The 16381-nt window shown below is 38.4% G+C and overlaps 1 protein-coding gene and 1 long non-coding RNA gene across 14 annotated transcripts in view; one reads left to right on the top strand and one right to left on the bottom strand.

The window, feature by feature from the left end:
- GRIK1 (glutamate ionotropic receptor kainate type subunit 1) overlaps positions 1–16381 on the bottom strand; it is a 437503-nt gene that overhangs the window by 134198 nt on the left and 286924 nt on the right. For all 12 annotated transcript variants that reach the window (XR_011387736.1, XM_070071886.1, XM_070071889.1 and 9 more), the window contains exon 4: positions 8267–8448. Coding sequence is in view for 11 of the 12 variants with exons in the window: in XM_070071886.1 (XP_069927987.1) it covers positions 8267–8448 (182 nt within the window). In the remaining variant the exon portion in view is untranslated. The remainder of the gene's footprint in view (positions 1–8266; positions 8449–16381) is intronic.
- LOC103350600 (uncharacterized) overlaps positions 12582–16381 on the top strand; it is a 146326-nt gene continuing 142526 nt past the window's right edge. For both annotated transcript variants that reach the window (XR_518572.4, XR_011387737.1), the window contains exon 1: positions 12582–12938. This is a non-coding gene — a long non-coding RNA (uncharacterized lncRNA). The remainder of the gene's footprint in view (positions 12939–16381) is intronic.

Below are 16381 nucleotides of genomic sequence, written 5' to 3'. Positions count from 1 at the left end.
ATATATACATATATTAAGGATTTTGAGAATTCTCAGATTGGAATTCTGAACACTCAGAATTTATACAAATTATACACAATTTCAGTAAGCTGTTAATTATCCATAGAGGTCAATTAATCCTTGTATATATTTAATAACATATTCATGTGTGTGAACTGCTTCTTACTAGTAAAACTAGCTTCCTGTTCAGGGAATGTAAATAGATTTAATATTAGCCTGAGAGACACATAATTAGGTTGAGAATGTACTGCCAGAATGATTATATAATATACTTCAGATTATCACCCAGTTAGTATAAATTGAGATTCATCATTATTACATTGTCAGGATTTATTCAAAGTAATGACTTTATCAGTTAACTGGCTCAAAGATAATGAAAGGACTTTAGAAACTTTGAAAGAGAATGAGCTGATTGTTTCCCCATTTCTTTGAGTCTAAGTACAAGGTGATGAGCAATTTCTTTATGTCCTGGTTAGGGTAAGATGATTCTTGATAATTTATATATGTGGGATCTTTGAACTGAAAAACATACTAGCAAGGTTTGAATCTAATAGTCCTGTTGCAGATGAAGTCACTGAGCTGAACTTGAATCAGCAAACTGACTCAAACTAGCATATTTAAAGGATCTGAGCAATTCCAGGGATGAGAGCGTCAGCTACTATCCTGCATTCCTGCTCTGACTTTGAGTGTAATCCCTTGGAGCCTCATTTTCCTCATGTAACACAGGATACTTTGACTGGACAAAAAATATCATTGTATAGCATAGTCTGGAAAATAATAATTACTTAACAAATGACAGTTCTTCTATTATGGAAATAGCAGAAACTGCAAATAGGTCTCTCAGCTTTCAGTCTAACACTCTAGTGACAAACCCTACTTTAGAATAACTTTATGATTTGTAAGCATTGGGTAGTTATCCTCCAGTGACATTTACTTTCAAGATTTCTTTCTGCTTTAAAGGGGTATATATTTGAAGTTTTGTTGTTGTGTTTGATGTTGTATCTCTATCACTTTCCATTAATGCTCACCAAATAGGTATTGAAAGAAAGAATGAATTTTTCTATTGTATCCCTATCACATTCTCAATTAATAATGGAACTCTTGACAACATTTCTTCAGGATGGATATATGTAGGACTAGCAATGGTTGGTTGGTTGTGAATGAAACAAAAACAGTTATATTCAAGAAGCAAGGCTTAATTAAATTGTATTCCAGATTTCATTACTAGGAAAATCAGTTGGCATCCTATTTGTACATAAGAGTAATAATATAGGGTAATTTCTTTTCCATTTAAATACTGAGATAAACTTCAAATTTAAGCCTTCTTGTCTGTGACCTTGGGCAAGTTACAAGATCTCTCTGAACTCTATCAGTTTCTTGTATGAATAATTTTCTCATAAAATTAAATGAGTGATGGATTTAGCCAGTTTAGTGAAGTGTCTGGCATATAAGTGTTCAGTAAAAGTAGCCCCTAAGACCTTTGATCTGTCCTGTGTGTTTATGATTAAAAAGAAAGACTTTAAGATCTAACAGTGGATTCATGTTTGAAACAGAGTTTTGCAATCTCTTAGTGTAATGTGGTCATGTTTGTTCTCTAACCTAAAAGATGAAGATGGTTGGTTGCTTCTTCATAAACATAGAATGAAACCTGTGTAATTACTTTTGTTCACCATCACAGCCCATGGGCACAATATATATGAAGAAAGAATCAATGCACAAAACTAATTGATGATTCAGCATTGTGCTTATATTTTCTTGTAGAGAGGAGCCATGTGTTAAAGTATACATTTTCTCCTTGGCTCTTTTGCCATGCTAATTGAAAGAGAAAGGGGGGGAAAAAAGCAAGAGCATACAAATGTTGACAGGAGAAAATGCAATATAATCCTACAAAACATTTTGGTACTAAATATTTTATGCATGCTAATGGCTCAATACAGTTTAATACTTCAAGTATTGCCACAAAAGTTGTGGGGGGAAAACCTGACTCATGTATGCGAGAAAGCAGATTTTCTGAGTTGGAAACAGTGTGTTCAATCTCACCTACTGGCTGCTCTCCAGCCCAGGAAATTGGCCCAGCTCAGCACAGCTTCCCCACTGATTGACTGGGACACCACAGTGTTCCCTCACTCTTCATCAGAGAACCATTAGGATTCAGGCTGCTGTGCTGGAAACAGCAACTTGCTTGTTCAGTCCTACTATAGGTTTAACAGCAACTATGCAGTTCTCCAAAGAGTCAAATTTACTTTTAGGAAATGGAGTTGTTGACTCAATGCATTACAGCTTCTTAATATCATCACATTTCAGGGTAGAATGAAGCCTAAGGAAACCGAAGCACAGAGAAGTGACTTCCAGAAGTGGTCAGCAGACTTGAGGATTTAGGCATCCCTCAATATTCAAAATTGGTTCCAAAATCCAGCCATAGATACCAAAATTCTTGGATGCTCAAGTATTCTAAATAAAGTGAACAATATGGGGCATGCATTGTGCCTGCAAGTTGGGATGTTGGCATCCCATATCTAAGTGTCTGGGTTTGAATCCTTGCTCCACTTTCAATTCTGGATTATAGCTAATGCAGATCCTTGGAGGCAGCTGTTGAAAGCTTGTGTGGTTGGTTCCTTGTCACTCACACAGGTGACATGAACTGAATTTCCAACTCTTGGGTCCACCCCTGGCCTAGTCTTAGCTATTGTAGGCATTTGTGAAGTGAACTAGTGAATGAGAGCTTGTTCTATCACTCTCTTTCATAAAATACATATAAAAATAAATACATAAATACATCATTTTGGCCCATGTTGTTTTCATATAGTTTATACACACCCTTTCATGTACTTTAAATCATCTCTCTATCACTAGATAATGCCTTACACAATGTTAGTGCTATATAAATAGTTGATATGATGTGCTATTTAGGGAATAATGACAAGAAAAATGTATGTATATGTTTGTACAGATGTAGCTTTTAAAAAGTATTTTTGTTGCACAATTGGCAGATGCAGAATTTGTAGATTGGGAAGACTGAATATATAGTGCATGGATGGGCAGGGACCCAGGTCCTCGGACTGTCACCTACTGCCCTACTGGGGTACATATTAGCATGGCCGACTCAAACTGGCACTCTGATATGGGCTGTGATTATCTCAGTATTGGATTAACCTGCTGCACTGCAATGTCTTGCCCCCAGCAAAGTTCTTGTTTCATTCATTCCTTCAGTTAATTTTCATTCAAAACAGCTATATTAAACACTCACTAGGTTTCAAATAATGTAGTAGGTTTAGAAGGATTTGGAGAAAAAATATAAAGAAGGCTCATTATTTAATGATAGACTTTCATTGGAGTTCAGAACCAACTAAGCAGAGTACAGGATCATAGGATTGAGATAGGCACACTTTCCTTTCTATCTTTGAAGAGACAGTTATAAGAAATTAGGTGAGGCCAACTTTGGGACAGAATGCTATAGGTTTTGTCAACTGCAAGGGCAAGGGCTATGCTGTAGAAAAATGGAATGTCACAAGACCAGGCAGGATTGCCCTAAAATGGAACATCACAGGCTTGAGGTTGGTAAGAAGCCTGGAAAGGCAAGGTCAGCTCATTCAGGGTCTGGTGTTTTGTATGAACAGCATGTTTGAGACATAGTAGATGAAATTATCATTAACCCTGAGCCCCAATTTTCAATTGCAAAAAAGAAATACTACCAATGGGATCAAGTATTTTTCTGTCAATTAAATGATACAGTTGCTTAACACCCAACAATGTGTTGAATACAGGTGTGAATTCCATATGTACAACCTTCCAGCCCTCTGAGTCATTATTAAATCTGTCTCCCATCAGTTACTCCCTCAGTAAAACCACACTCGGTACACAAGACAGTGTATGTACAGCAGGCAATTAAGAGTCAGTAGAATAATAATGGGACTTGGGAGAAGGGAGAGTTAAGAAGAGCCAGGTTTCTTCATTGAAAGTATCCTTTTAAAATATCAGGATGCCTGCAGGGAGGCATTGGGTAAATAAGGAGAAAAACTATGCCATATGAACTACTGGCTTTGGAGGAGAATATTCTAACTGCAGAGATTTATGAAGATGGTTTTTGTTCCTATGAAAGTCCTGTTCCTCTGTAGCCTAATCAAGTCTTGCCATTTGAATTTCATACTAATTTTGGGGAAGCAACTTTTCAGATTCTCATCATATAGTACTTGTTCAATATGAATAGAAATAATTACTTTGCTGGAGTGATTAGCATGCCCAAGAATAACTATAGACATTTCCCCAATTTTCACTTTTAGATAAATGTCAAATATCTTTTTTAAAATGCATTTACTTTCTTTTTCTTTTAAGAAACATTAAGAAAATGTGTTGAAGTCACAAGGAAGTGCAGGGAACTGATGGGAAATGTGCATGAGGAGAAAGCTAAGTTGACTTGGCAGAGAAAATGTTCTCAGCAGAGATATTTTCGTCATACACGCACACACACACTCACATGCACATCAGTAAAAACTGTTAATACTAACCTCATCTAAAGGGGACCAACAGCCATGTGGCTATGTTCTGCCCATGCACGTCTGGCTGCCTACTTCTTAATGGTTATCCATTCTGACTTGAGGCACTTCAAGGTGAAGTGAGCATGTGGGATCTGAGATCAGGGAGTCTGCAGACCCTATAACAGCCTGGCTACTCAGAAAGTGACCTTGGATAGACCCCTTGGCCCTTCTGAACTTCAATTTCTTCAACTTTGAAGTGAGCGTTCCAACCCAGTACCAGCAAGTTGTTTGGGATTGTATGCTACCACTATGTCAGGCACTGTGACTGGCTCTAGTAGGGCCCTTGGTCAAGTCTCCTTCTCTCCTTCCCTTTTCTCAAATCGAAGAAAGATTGAGTGAGTAGCAGTCAGGATCAGGACCCAGAACTCCAGAGTCCTTAGCCCACCCTAGAAAATCACTCAGCAGACAAACCGCAGTTAAGGTATTTGTTTCCACAGATTATTGCACTGGACTAAAGGAGCAGGTTAAAGAGAATCACGCAGAGAGCTTCGATCTCATTTAGATCAGAAGAGAAAGTCCTGGGGTCTCTAATGTCCCTATTCATGCACAACAGCCTCTGGAGGTCTATAAAGCCTCATGTAAGATGATCTGAGCCTTCTGGTAGAATTTCAGAAAGAACAATTGTGCTTTTATATGCAGTGTGGTAGGGGTTTCATGCTAGGATCCTTTACAAAGAGTTTTTGCTTCCAAAATATTGGAAGATCATAAGCCCAGAAGAAAAACTTGATGAGCAGACTTGTCACTTTGTCCCAGCCTTACAGTCAACCTTACCACTAACATGAATGGGAAAATTCAACACAGGATAAAAGGTGGTAAGACAGAGGAAGCGGAGAAAACTGTGTCAGTGGCTATTGTAGAGGTGAACTAATTACCCAACAGAGGGCTCTCCGGAGTACTTCTTTTAGAGTTTTTGTTTTTATTTAATTGTCTCTTGGATGAAGTGATCCCTAGGCTACCAGGTAAGAGCCACTTCTGCCAAAGGAATTTTATGTTCACATTTGTTAAAATAGAGGGCAAAGTCCAGCAACCTTCCCTATACCTGACATCACCCTCTTTTGCCAAGTCCAGATCTGCCTTTTTGGGAGAAATGCAACAGCCAGTTACGTGATCCAAATGAGGAGCTAACAAAGAGAATCCTCATCAGCAAATCATTGTCTTAAATGTCACAGAAGTCCCCAACTTCCATTATGACAATGCATGGGAAAGGAGGTGTCTCCGCATTTTTAGAGCTACACATAAAATCTGGGTGTTTTTCTTAGTTCTGGTCCATACCACTTACACATTTTTAAAATTGAAAAATGTTTTTAATTTATTTTGCGGGAGAGAGAGAGAGACGTTGGAGTTAGGAATACAATCAGGTACTCTGATGTGGGGTTTGGGCATCTTAACAGCTAGACTAAATACGAGTCCTTAAATTACACATGTTAATGAACTGCACTAAAATTCTCAAATTAAGCCTTGAGGTAAACAGGACTGTTGATGGTGTTTAGTTGCATTTAAAATCCTTTAGCTGTTGACATCACTGCAACATGCTTGCTTTCTTTACTAAGATAATTAATTATAGTTATAGCTATTCACCTAAAGATTTGTTAATGAAACCATAGGCTAGAAATAAGTTACAGATTCTCTTCTGACTAGAGAAGCAAAATGTCATTGTAGAGAAAGCGCTAGATGTGTTAACTCTGGAAAATTTCATTTTACATAGCTGGTGTTGTGGCACAACAGGTTAAGCCACTGCTGTGGTGCCCACATATCTTATGAGTGCTAATTTGAGTTCTGGCTGCTCCACTTCCAATCTAGCTCCCTGCTAATGCACCTGGGAAAGCAGCAGAAGATGGCTCAAGTGCTTGGGCCCCTGCAGCCAAGTGGGAGACATGTAAGAAGCTCCTGGCTCCTGGCTTTGTCCTGGACCACTTAGGGCCATTTTGGGAGTGAACCAGAGGATGGAAAACTCTCTCTCTCTGAAACACTGCCTTTCAAATAAATAAATAAACCTTTAAAAATCATTTTACTTCTTTCAAGTGAAGGGATTACATATAGTGATGCCTGTGATTACTTTTGATTGAAACTCTATATAGATTTTGTTTTGCAACATAATTATCCACTGGATAATAGGGACATGTAGTCAACTTTCTTGATTGTCTATGTTTAATGCAAATAGAAAATTTCAAACTCAATGGCTATAGAGAGGTGCTCTGCAAGTATGAGACAGAGAAAATGCAAATAGAAAATTTCAAACTCAATGGCTATAGAGAGGTGCTCTGCAAGTATGAGACAGAGCACCAGAGAGGGAGACAAGATGATAGAATGCATAGATCTGTATTTGTGTAGAGGAGCCAGGCTACATATAAAAATACTGCCCATTACCAATACCAATAAATAATACAGCATTTTAAGTCCTTTCAAACTAAAGGGTGCAAAAATAGCTTGTGTTATTTTAGATACGATCATTGGTTTATGCCACAGTAACCCCATAAATATAGAGATGCTCAATAAGCCACATCAATAAGGAGTATGTCTCCAAAAATGTTGTAAAAAATGAGATTTAAAATATTACAATTTTTATGAATTTTTTTGAAGCTCCTTTTTTATAATCTGGCTATCTTTAAAAATATATTGATTTTCAAGACAGTGAGAGAGAGAGAGAAAAGATTTTTAAGACTATAAGAGAGAGCAAGAGAGAGAGAAAGAGCTGGTTCCTTCTTCAAATGTTTACAATGGCTAGAGGCCAAAGCTAGGAGCCTGGGACTCAGTTCAGGTCTCCCATGTTGATGGCAGGAACTCAACTACTTGAGTCATCACCACTGCCTCCCATGGTGCTCATTAGTAGGAAGCTGGAATCAGGAGCTGGAGCTGGGAATTGAACCGAGGTACTGTAAGATGGAACACAGGTGTCCTAACAATTGGCTTAACCACTAGGCTAAATCTGGCTGATATTTTTCTAAGTTCAATCCTCAATGGTTTTTAATATCTATAATTTGTTTAACAGTGTCCCCAGCCACGACCTTTTGGATGCCAGCAGAGTACCTCCTCCCAAATATGACAACCGAAAATGTCTCCAGACATTGCCACAAACTCTGGGATACAAAAATCACTCTGGGAGTGAGCTTTATTTCTTCAGTATGAGACCAAGTGCTCAGAAATTCATAATCTATTCTTGTGGTTGTGGACATCGCTAACATCTTTCACTGACACAGGATTTCACAGTTTACCAAGTATCCTCACCTATGTTATCTGTGCAGATGAATGTGCAGTGTCTCATTGTGACAAATTAGAAGAGATAAGCATCTTTTCTGTGACTGTCCCTGGCCCTCTGTTTCTGTACTGAAATACTGCATGTTTGACATACAAGGTCTCACCCAGAAGAAGATGTATTTAGGACAAGGCTGGCATTGTGCAAATGATACCTGGATCAGTCTTTTCAAGAGACAATAAGGAAAACAGTGGTTTCAATCACCTTGAAATGCCACCCTCTCCTCTGATCTGCGGCTGTCAGGGTCTGCATACCACTGACTACATAAGGACACACATTGACAAGTAAAAACCCGCAGGTGGCTTCAGTGAGGGCAACAGAGCTCTTTGTTTTTTAAATAAAGCTCTGGAAATTGTAATCTTTAGCACAGAATGCACTGCTAGCAGTTTTATCTTGTTGCATTAACTGAAAACCAGATGGCATGTTTAAGAGAAAATAGCATGTCCCGCCACTTCCACTGCCTCCCTAGCCCTCTTACCTGCTTAAGGATTTCAGCAGCTGTTTCATGTGAACAATCAAATATCACATAGAACTCCTTGCCCTTCTTCATCTCCTTGAGTAAAGGCTTGGCATCTTTATTCCCAGAGGGCAGCTGGCGGATTTTGATTTTAATGTTATATCTGGAGGGAGCTTTGATGAGCTCTTGCAGGCGAATTAGACCTAGAAAATAACATCCAATCATGCAATAGAGACTGTTCTGTGTTGTTTATTGCCATTTACAGTCAAACTCATATCATTCCCAAAATGTATCAAGTGGCCACCTAACTAAAGGTTACACTATTGACTTCCCATTTGTCATTCTTCTTTTCTATGGCAGATTATACTTATATTTTCCCTTTGGGTATGTGTGGATTGGAAATGCAATTTCTCCAAGTGCGTTTTGAAGTTTAGAATGTAATTGTCCTCTGCAGCTTTCAGCCAACTCCTCAAATCTTTAAGAAGTCAAGCGTGCGACTGCAAAAGTTCTGCAAAAAGTTGCTTTAAGTCTCCAAGTGTGCTCGATGAAATAGATAATGCCTGTTCATTAAAAAAAAAAAAAAAAGCCATAAACCGTAAGACACAGGATTTCTTAGGGCTGTGAAATACTATGTGGGTACTTCAAAAAGTTTACAGGAAGTAGAATTAAAAGATAAGTTTATTTTGGTGCTCCAAAATTTTGAAATTCATGCCCATAAGGTGGTCTTCAAAAAGTTAATAAAGATGTATATTATGAAAAACTATGCATGAATTTCAGAAACTTTTGGCATTAAAATAAATTTACCTTTTAATTTCTTTTTCATTTATTTATTTATTTATTTTTTGACGGGCAGAGTGGACAGTGAGAGAGAGAGAGACAGAGAGAAAGGTCTTCCTTTTGCCATTGGTTCACCCTCCAATGGCCACCGCGGCCGGCATGCTGCAGCCAGCACATCGCGCTGATCCACTGGCAGGAGCCAGGTACTTATCCTCGTCTCCCATGGGGTGCAGGGCCCAAGTACTTGGGCCATCCTCCACTGCACTCCCGGGCCATAGCAGAGAGCTGGCCTGGAAGGGGGGCAACCGGGACAGAATCCGGCGCCCCGACCGGGACTAGAACCTGCCGTGCCGGCGCCGCAAGGCGGAGGATTAGCCTAGAGAGCCACGGCGCAGGCCTTTAATTCCATTTTTTTTTTTTTTAACCATGCACTGCTTGAAGTGCCCTCATCTACAATAATATTTCCTAGCACATTAGATGGGTTCCTTTTGCAGTCTTTTCTACTAAATCAACGACTTGTAAATGGTTCATTCAATTCTCTGGCAAATATGTCTGAATGTTGCATTAGAAAGTTCTTACTTGAATAAAACAAGAAAACTTTATAACTTCCAGAGATTGTGATAAAAGGAAAAATAAAACTCTTTAAAAATTCTCTGTTGATAATTGAAACAAAGTGCATACAATTGACTAACTTGAAGGAGAATGTTGATTTACTACAGAAGTGGATCTACTAAGTTGTGGCATTCTCTAATAGAAATGTCTTACTAATGCAAAGTGAATCTCCATATAAAAATGCCATCATATTTCTCCTAACATTAACTGGTGCTTGCTACATCACTCAGAGACTCCCATCACGTTGGAAAATTGACATATTTATTTATTTTTAGCATGCAGTTCTGTGTCTTTGATATTTATCAGCTTCAAGTAATCAATAGGGCATATTATGTTTTATGAGTGTTCAAATGGAAATTCTGGTATGCACTGTGCAAGATACAGTATGGATTTCAGCCACATCCAGACTGGATGCATTTATTTCTTTTTCTTGATTTATTTATTTTTTAAATTCTAAGAAACTACTTTTTTTTGCTTAAATAAGGAAAAATTTTCATAACATCCATAGATATGTTTGGTTTGGATGAACTGCAAATTTGTAACAATGCCTCTTTTTGGAGATAAATGGAAAGGTGTCAGGGCATGGGGACATCATTTGTAGAATCATGAAAATATTTAACCTTTATTTTTCTTTTTTAAAATGATGTCTATTTGAGATGCAGTGAAATAGAAAAGACAGATAAACAGAGTTCCCCAAAACTGGTTCACCCCCTAAATGCATGGGGGGCTGGGCTGGAGCCAATGCTCACAGCCTGAATGCAATCTTGGTCTTTCACTGGGATGACAAGAGCAAGTTTCTTGAGTCCTACTGCTGCCTTCCAGGGTCTGTATTAGCAGGAAGCTGCATCGAAGAGCAGTAACCAGGAATTGAGCTCAGGCACTCCAGTGTGTGTGTGTGTGTGGGGGGGGGGTGGGGGATCTTAACCTGCATTTTGATCACTAGGCTAAATACTGCCCATCAACCTTTTTTTTTTTTTTCTTTAAACCAAAACTGAAGTTGTTAGATAGCAGCCTCCGTGATGCTTCCTCCTTTTCTAGGCAGTATACGCGAAGGCTTCCATGAGCCATTTGCCTTCTTCCAGAGTCTTGGCACCACCGCTAAGTACAGAAAATGGAAAAAGAATGAGCACTTTGACTCTTACATTTGACATTTGTTGTATTTGTTAATGCTTACAATAATTATGATGTAAGTATTGTTAGCTTTATTGTTATTGGAGAAACAAGGGCCCAGAGCGATGAACTAACAGTGCTAAAAAGATAGTTGCCAGGGGCCACTGATTAAAATTGTTTGTGAATGTAATGCCAATGTTTCTATTTTGTCATCTTGTCTTATAAATAAAAGCTACTGGTTTTGAGACATAGCTTGGGATTGTTTGATGAGAAGAGGGGAAAATAGAGTGCAAGACTCATTTTCCTTTCTTTTCTCCCTAGGCTGCCTGAGTCTGTCTCCCGTCTTCTTCACCCTCCTGCTTTGTAATCACCCATTACTATTTTTTTTTTTTTAACTTTAGCATGCCACAAGGGAGAACTCAATGTGGGCTTTAAATAAAATGGGAGAAAACATTTTAAAAGTGCATTTCCTATGCTGCAAGAACTGCTCTTTTGTTCTTCGCTGAATACAATGTCAATTTTGAAGTGCATCTTCCTGCGTGATGACTTAACACACATTCATGGCATTTAAAGATGACATACGCTATCTTACCTCATTCATTTATTTTTATGGGAAAGCACTTTCTGGATATTCATAAGATCTCAAGCCCCAAGGAAAGCCCTGCAGATACAAAATGAACATTTCTGGCCCCAAGCTTTTTGTAGCCCAAAGCGGGATTTCAACTCACCCACTCTCAAGTGGGAGCAGCAGTTATCATTTAGTCTCATGGAGGCTGCTGGTGGCTGGAGTAACTTGCTCAAGGTTGGGTAGGTAATAATAGCAGATCTAGGATTTAAAGCCAAGTCTGCCTTAGGATCCCAAATTTAGGGTTGTGTCTACCAAATCAATGGTGTCTCTTGATTTTGAATGAACTAACTAGATGACTGAATAACTATGTTAATCAATAATGGCATAATTAAATAGGGAAAGAAAACTCTGAACCAGCCTAAAGCAGTAAACCTTTATTTAGCACATGAGATCATTAATAAACGCTCTTCCTGCCTCTTCTTCCAAATAAAAACCAATATACACTTTCACAATTGTTTCATGAAAGATTATGTCCTAATACCAAGAGACAAAAAAGAACAACTCACTACAGAAGACCAATTTCTAATTGGAAAAAACTTATCTTTGTGGAAATCTTACTATTAAGCCCTGACTTTCATCACTGTGCCAGTGTACAGTGAATGTCCTCAGAAAGAAGGAAGGATCCAATAATTTAAAGATTACATTCCCAGGTTGTGCCAACAATGAGCAAGGGACAGTGAAGTTTGTATTTCTCTTCTGGAAGCAATTGTTTGCTTAAGAAAAGCCTTTCTGGCCGGCTCCGCGGCTCAATAGGCTAATCCTCCACTTAGCAGCGCTGACACACCGGGTTCTAGTCCCGGTCTGGGTGCCGGATTCTGTCCCAGTTGCCCCCCTTCCAGGCCAGCTCTCTGCTGTGGCCCAGGAGTGCAGTGGAGGATGGCCCAAGTGCTTGGGCCCTGCACCCCATGGGAGATCAGGATAAGCTCCTGGCTCCTGCCATCGGATCAGTGCAGTACGCCGGCCGCAGCGCGCCGGCCGCGGCGGCCACTGGAGGGTGAACCAAGGGCAAAAGGAAGACCTTTCTCTCTGTCTCTCTCTCTCACTGTCCACTCTGCCTGTCAAAAAAAAAAAAAAAAAAAAAAAAAAAAAAAGCCTTTCTGTCTTCATTAGCAAACAATGTAGAATTTACAATTCAAAAGGCTTTTTTAGTTCACTGGAGACAAAATTTAAAGAAAACTTTCTCTTATATTTGCATTTTGCAGCAATCCATCAATCATTTACATTTCATTACATTCCTTGTAATGAATCAGTAAAAAATATTTGCTAAACAAATAATTGTTTCAGGAAAGGACACTGAGAAATTGATTTCAACACACCTACCTTTGCACACATTCTCCTGTGCAGAAGTTCACCTGACTGCCAAGCCCTGCCAGCACTCCAGTTGCCAAAAATGGTGAGTTGCCTGCAAGCTAGCCATGTGATGCTTTTCTAGCCCACTCAGGTGGAGGGCCTTTAACAATAAAATACTGATAAGGAGACAACCAGACAAAGCCAATTGAGGGATATTCTACATTAAGCTGTTCTCAACACTACAAAAATGTCAGTGCCATGGATGACAAAGGAACGGTGAATTGTTCTGGACCCAGGGAGACTTCAGGGACTTAACAACTAAAGCCAAGGAGTAATCATGAGACAGTCAGCAAAGCTGGAATTCACACATGAGGAGTTTCCAAAAGTTCATGAAAATTGAATTAAACGATAAATTTATTTTAGTATGAAAAGCTTTTGAAATTCATGCAAAATTTTTTCATATATGCATTCTATGAACTCTTTGAAGATTCCTCATCTATATGTTACTCCATATTAGATAGCAGTTGTTGTATTATTGTTAAATTCCTTATGTTTAATAATTGTAATCTGGTTATTATGAGGAAGGTTCCTGTTCTTAGGAAGTGTACACTAGTGTATTTATGGGTAAAAAGGTTACAATGCCTGCAACTTACTTTCAAAAATTTTAGCAGTGCCACTACTTACTATTGTTGATATTGTTTTGTATTTGGAGAACGGTAACTGATTAAAACAATTGTGACTAAAGGATAACAATTGCTGAATGTAGATGAATGTGTGCAGGAGTTTATTGTATATTTCTGGCAACTTTTATGTAAGTTAAAATCATTCTAAATAAAAAGACAAAATATATAGATGTAAAATCATGTAATAAGAACTTCTTCCCCCTGCTCTCACCCCTAGGAACACAACTGGAAATGTGCCTTTGGCTTTAAAGGATTTTTAGAGAAAGAAATTGGTTTAGTTTGAAGTAGATTCCACATATGGAGATATGTTTAAAAATTTCTTAGTGGCCCATTCTAAACATTTGCTTTGGCTACATATCTACTCAGTATGTTCAGACAAATGCTATTGAAGCAGAGCCTTTATCCCTAATGTCTTTGATGTAGACTTACCAAGCCAGAGAATTTCTTCCCTAGTTTGCAGTTTCTCTGAAAAGACTAACAAGGGTAAAGACAGAGCAAAAACTCTGAATCATGACGACTCGAATTGCCCCTACATTTAACATGGATAATCTCAATTCTAGCCTCTATTCTGAGACATTTGTAGAAACTCCTAGACCCTGATTGAATGAAGTGATACCCACTCTACCCTTAGACCCAGACAGACCAGAGCCCATCTTTGTCGATGGGGTGAAAACACACTGGCTCCTATCACTGACCTATCAAAGGAAGGTCACATGCACTGTGGATAAGCCAGAGGCCTACCTATAAGATGATTATGCACTGCTCACCCCCAACCTCAAACCATAAGATTTACTGCCTTTAATCCCTAGGGGAGCCTAAGAATTAAATGATAGCTATCTGGTTCTTTGCTCTGTGCTTTGTAATAAACACCTGTTTTCTTCCACCACTCTGATGTCAGTTGATTGTCTTGTTGCATAATAGTATTCTATGGCAACTCCTCCAACCAATTTTGGGGAGTAGAACTATAATTCTATGATGCAGAAAAATGCTGATTTGCACGCACATCGAGTGACTAGGGCAACAGGTGAAACACATGGGAGAGGAAAAAAAATCTGTGCTATTCCCAGTAGATGTTTCCAATTTCCCATGCCTTTTCCTTAAATAATAATAAGCTTTGCTATTTACATTGTTCCTTTTTATTAAGTATTCTACATGCCTTAGAAATAGCCCAGTAAGCCCTAGAATGTACCTCTGGGGTGGATAGGTGTTCGTGCTATTTTACAATGAGAAGAGCCAGGCACAGTGAGGTTAATTGTTTGGATTGGCCCTGAAAATGAGACACAGATGCCAGGAATTGGAAGGCACCTTGAAGGTCAAACTGTTACTTGATGCACAAATCCCCTCTACAGAGCTGCTGCTGAACACCTCTCAATTTGAGACATTCTCCACTTTACATTGCAGTCAAACCCATTCTTGAATAGCTTTAGTTATGTTTAATGAGTCTCAGTTCAAAAGAAAATACTCAGGTTTTCTTGAGTCTTAATCCAATTCCCTGTTCATTAAATCACACAAGTGGGTTCAAGGCATGAAAACGAATGTAATATACCATTGGGACCCAAAGATCAGATTGAACATTTAAAATGTTAATTTCCTCTTCATTTGAACTTAGAAACATGGAAAATGGCATTTCACAAACTTGTTGGTATAGTAATATATCTAAATCTAATAGGATTCTTAAGGGGATCTATGCATAAAAGTGTGTATCCTTGACAAGGGAAGAAAAGTAAGAACTGAGAAATGGAAATAGGTGAATGAATTACCCAGGGAAATAAGGTACCTTAAAGTGCAGATCTTCACACATATGAGTTTTCAAAAGTGGAACAAAAAACGCTAGTTGGAGTTCTTCTGTAAGAGACATTTCCTACTGTGTCCCTTGATCACAAAGGACCCCACAGAAAAACCTCGCCGAAATATGTGAGATTAACTGTGATGTGATTTAGTTCCACCAGTGTATTTTGATTCTGAATTCTGGCTAATATTAATGATAACTAAAAATAATATGGCTGACATGGAACACCTGAAGATTAGTTTCCTGAGCAGAATTGGGAAATCTTCAGTAGTGTCAAATTTTAAGAAGAGGCCAGAGGACTGAAACGGTGGATAGAAAAGGTAGCGAAGATTGAGGATGGGGGAAAGAAAAAGGAATCATAATCTGTTGACTTGTTGGTACTGAGTGCCCAAGACTTCCCATCCCCTGGCTAATACAGGTTGAATTGAGGAACAATGCATAGCACTAGTGGTTGCAGCAACATAGTGTGGTAAGCATGATTGCTGAAGGTCAAAAGATTCACTTATTCTTTTATTCAGCAGTGAATGTGTAATGAACGTCTTTCATTTTGCCTTGGTTACCCATGGCAAAATGTTAATCTTCTTGAAGTCCAGCTTTTAGTTTTCTATCAATATTGTTATTTCTGACAGTATGGTTTTTCTGTATTTTCTATAGAAAATGGAAAGAAATATCATAGATGTAAAAATACTAAGTCATTATTTAAACACACCTATAACAGAAGCTATTTGACTTATTCATAGGAGGATTGAACACATGAAATGAGTTAATTATCTAAAGTATTTAGGGAAGTACTTGGCCCATAGTCAACACTCAAAAATTTACTTAGTTTTATTTTTATGGTTATCATTCCTCTCATGTTTTCTCCCAGGATTTACTGTTTCTTTCAATCACTAACATTTTTATGTATCTTAATCTATTTTAAACTTTTCTCTACTGTAAAGCTTTGAGACTATGATTGGAGTGAAGACTAATAACTTTTCACCTCACAGCTATGAAATATTGAGAAAAAGGACCCAAGGCAACCGTAGATAAAAAGAAAAACCACCAAATCAACAAAGGAACCTCTCAAGGGCCATGTGTTATTAGTTCAGAGCTACAGGCATCTGTCTGGGACTCATGTTCATGATGGACTCATCCAGTCCCATCTCTATGCTGAGGATACCAACTTGTTATCTCCCATTCAGAGCACCATACTGAACTCCAGACTCATATGTTATAACTGCTTTCTCATTTGTATATCTAATAAA

The sequence above is a fragment of the Oryctolagus cuniculus genome, chromosome 4 (assembly GCF_964237555.1).
Source record: "Oryctolagus cuniculus chromosome 4, mOryCun1.1, whole genome shotgun sequence".
In the NCBI taxonomy this organism is placed as follows: Eukaryota; Metazoa; Chordata; class Mammalia; order Lagomorpha; family Leporidae; genus Oryctolagus; species Oryctolagus cuniculus.
This window is presented reverse-complemented; position numbering and strand designations above follow the sequence as displayed.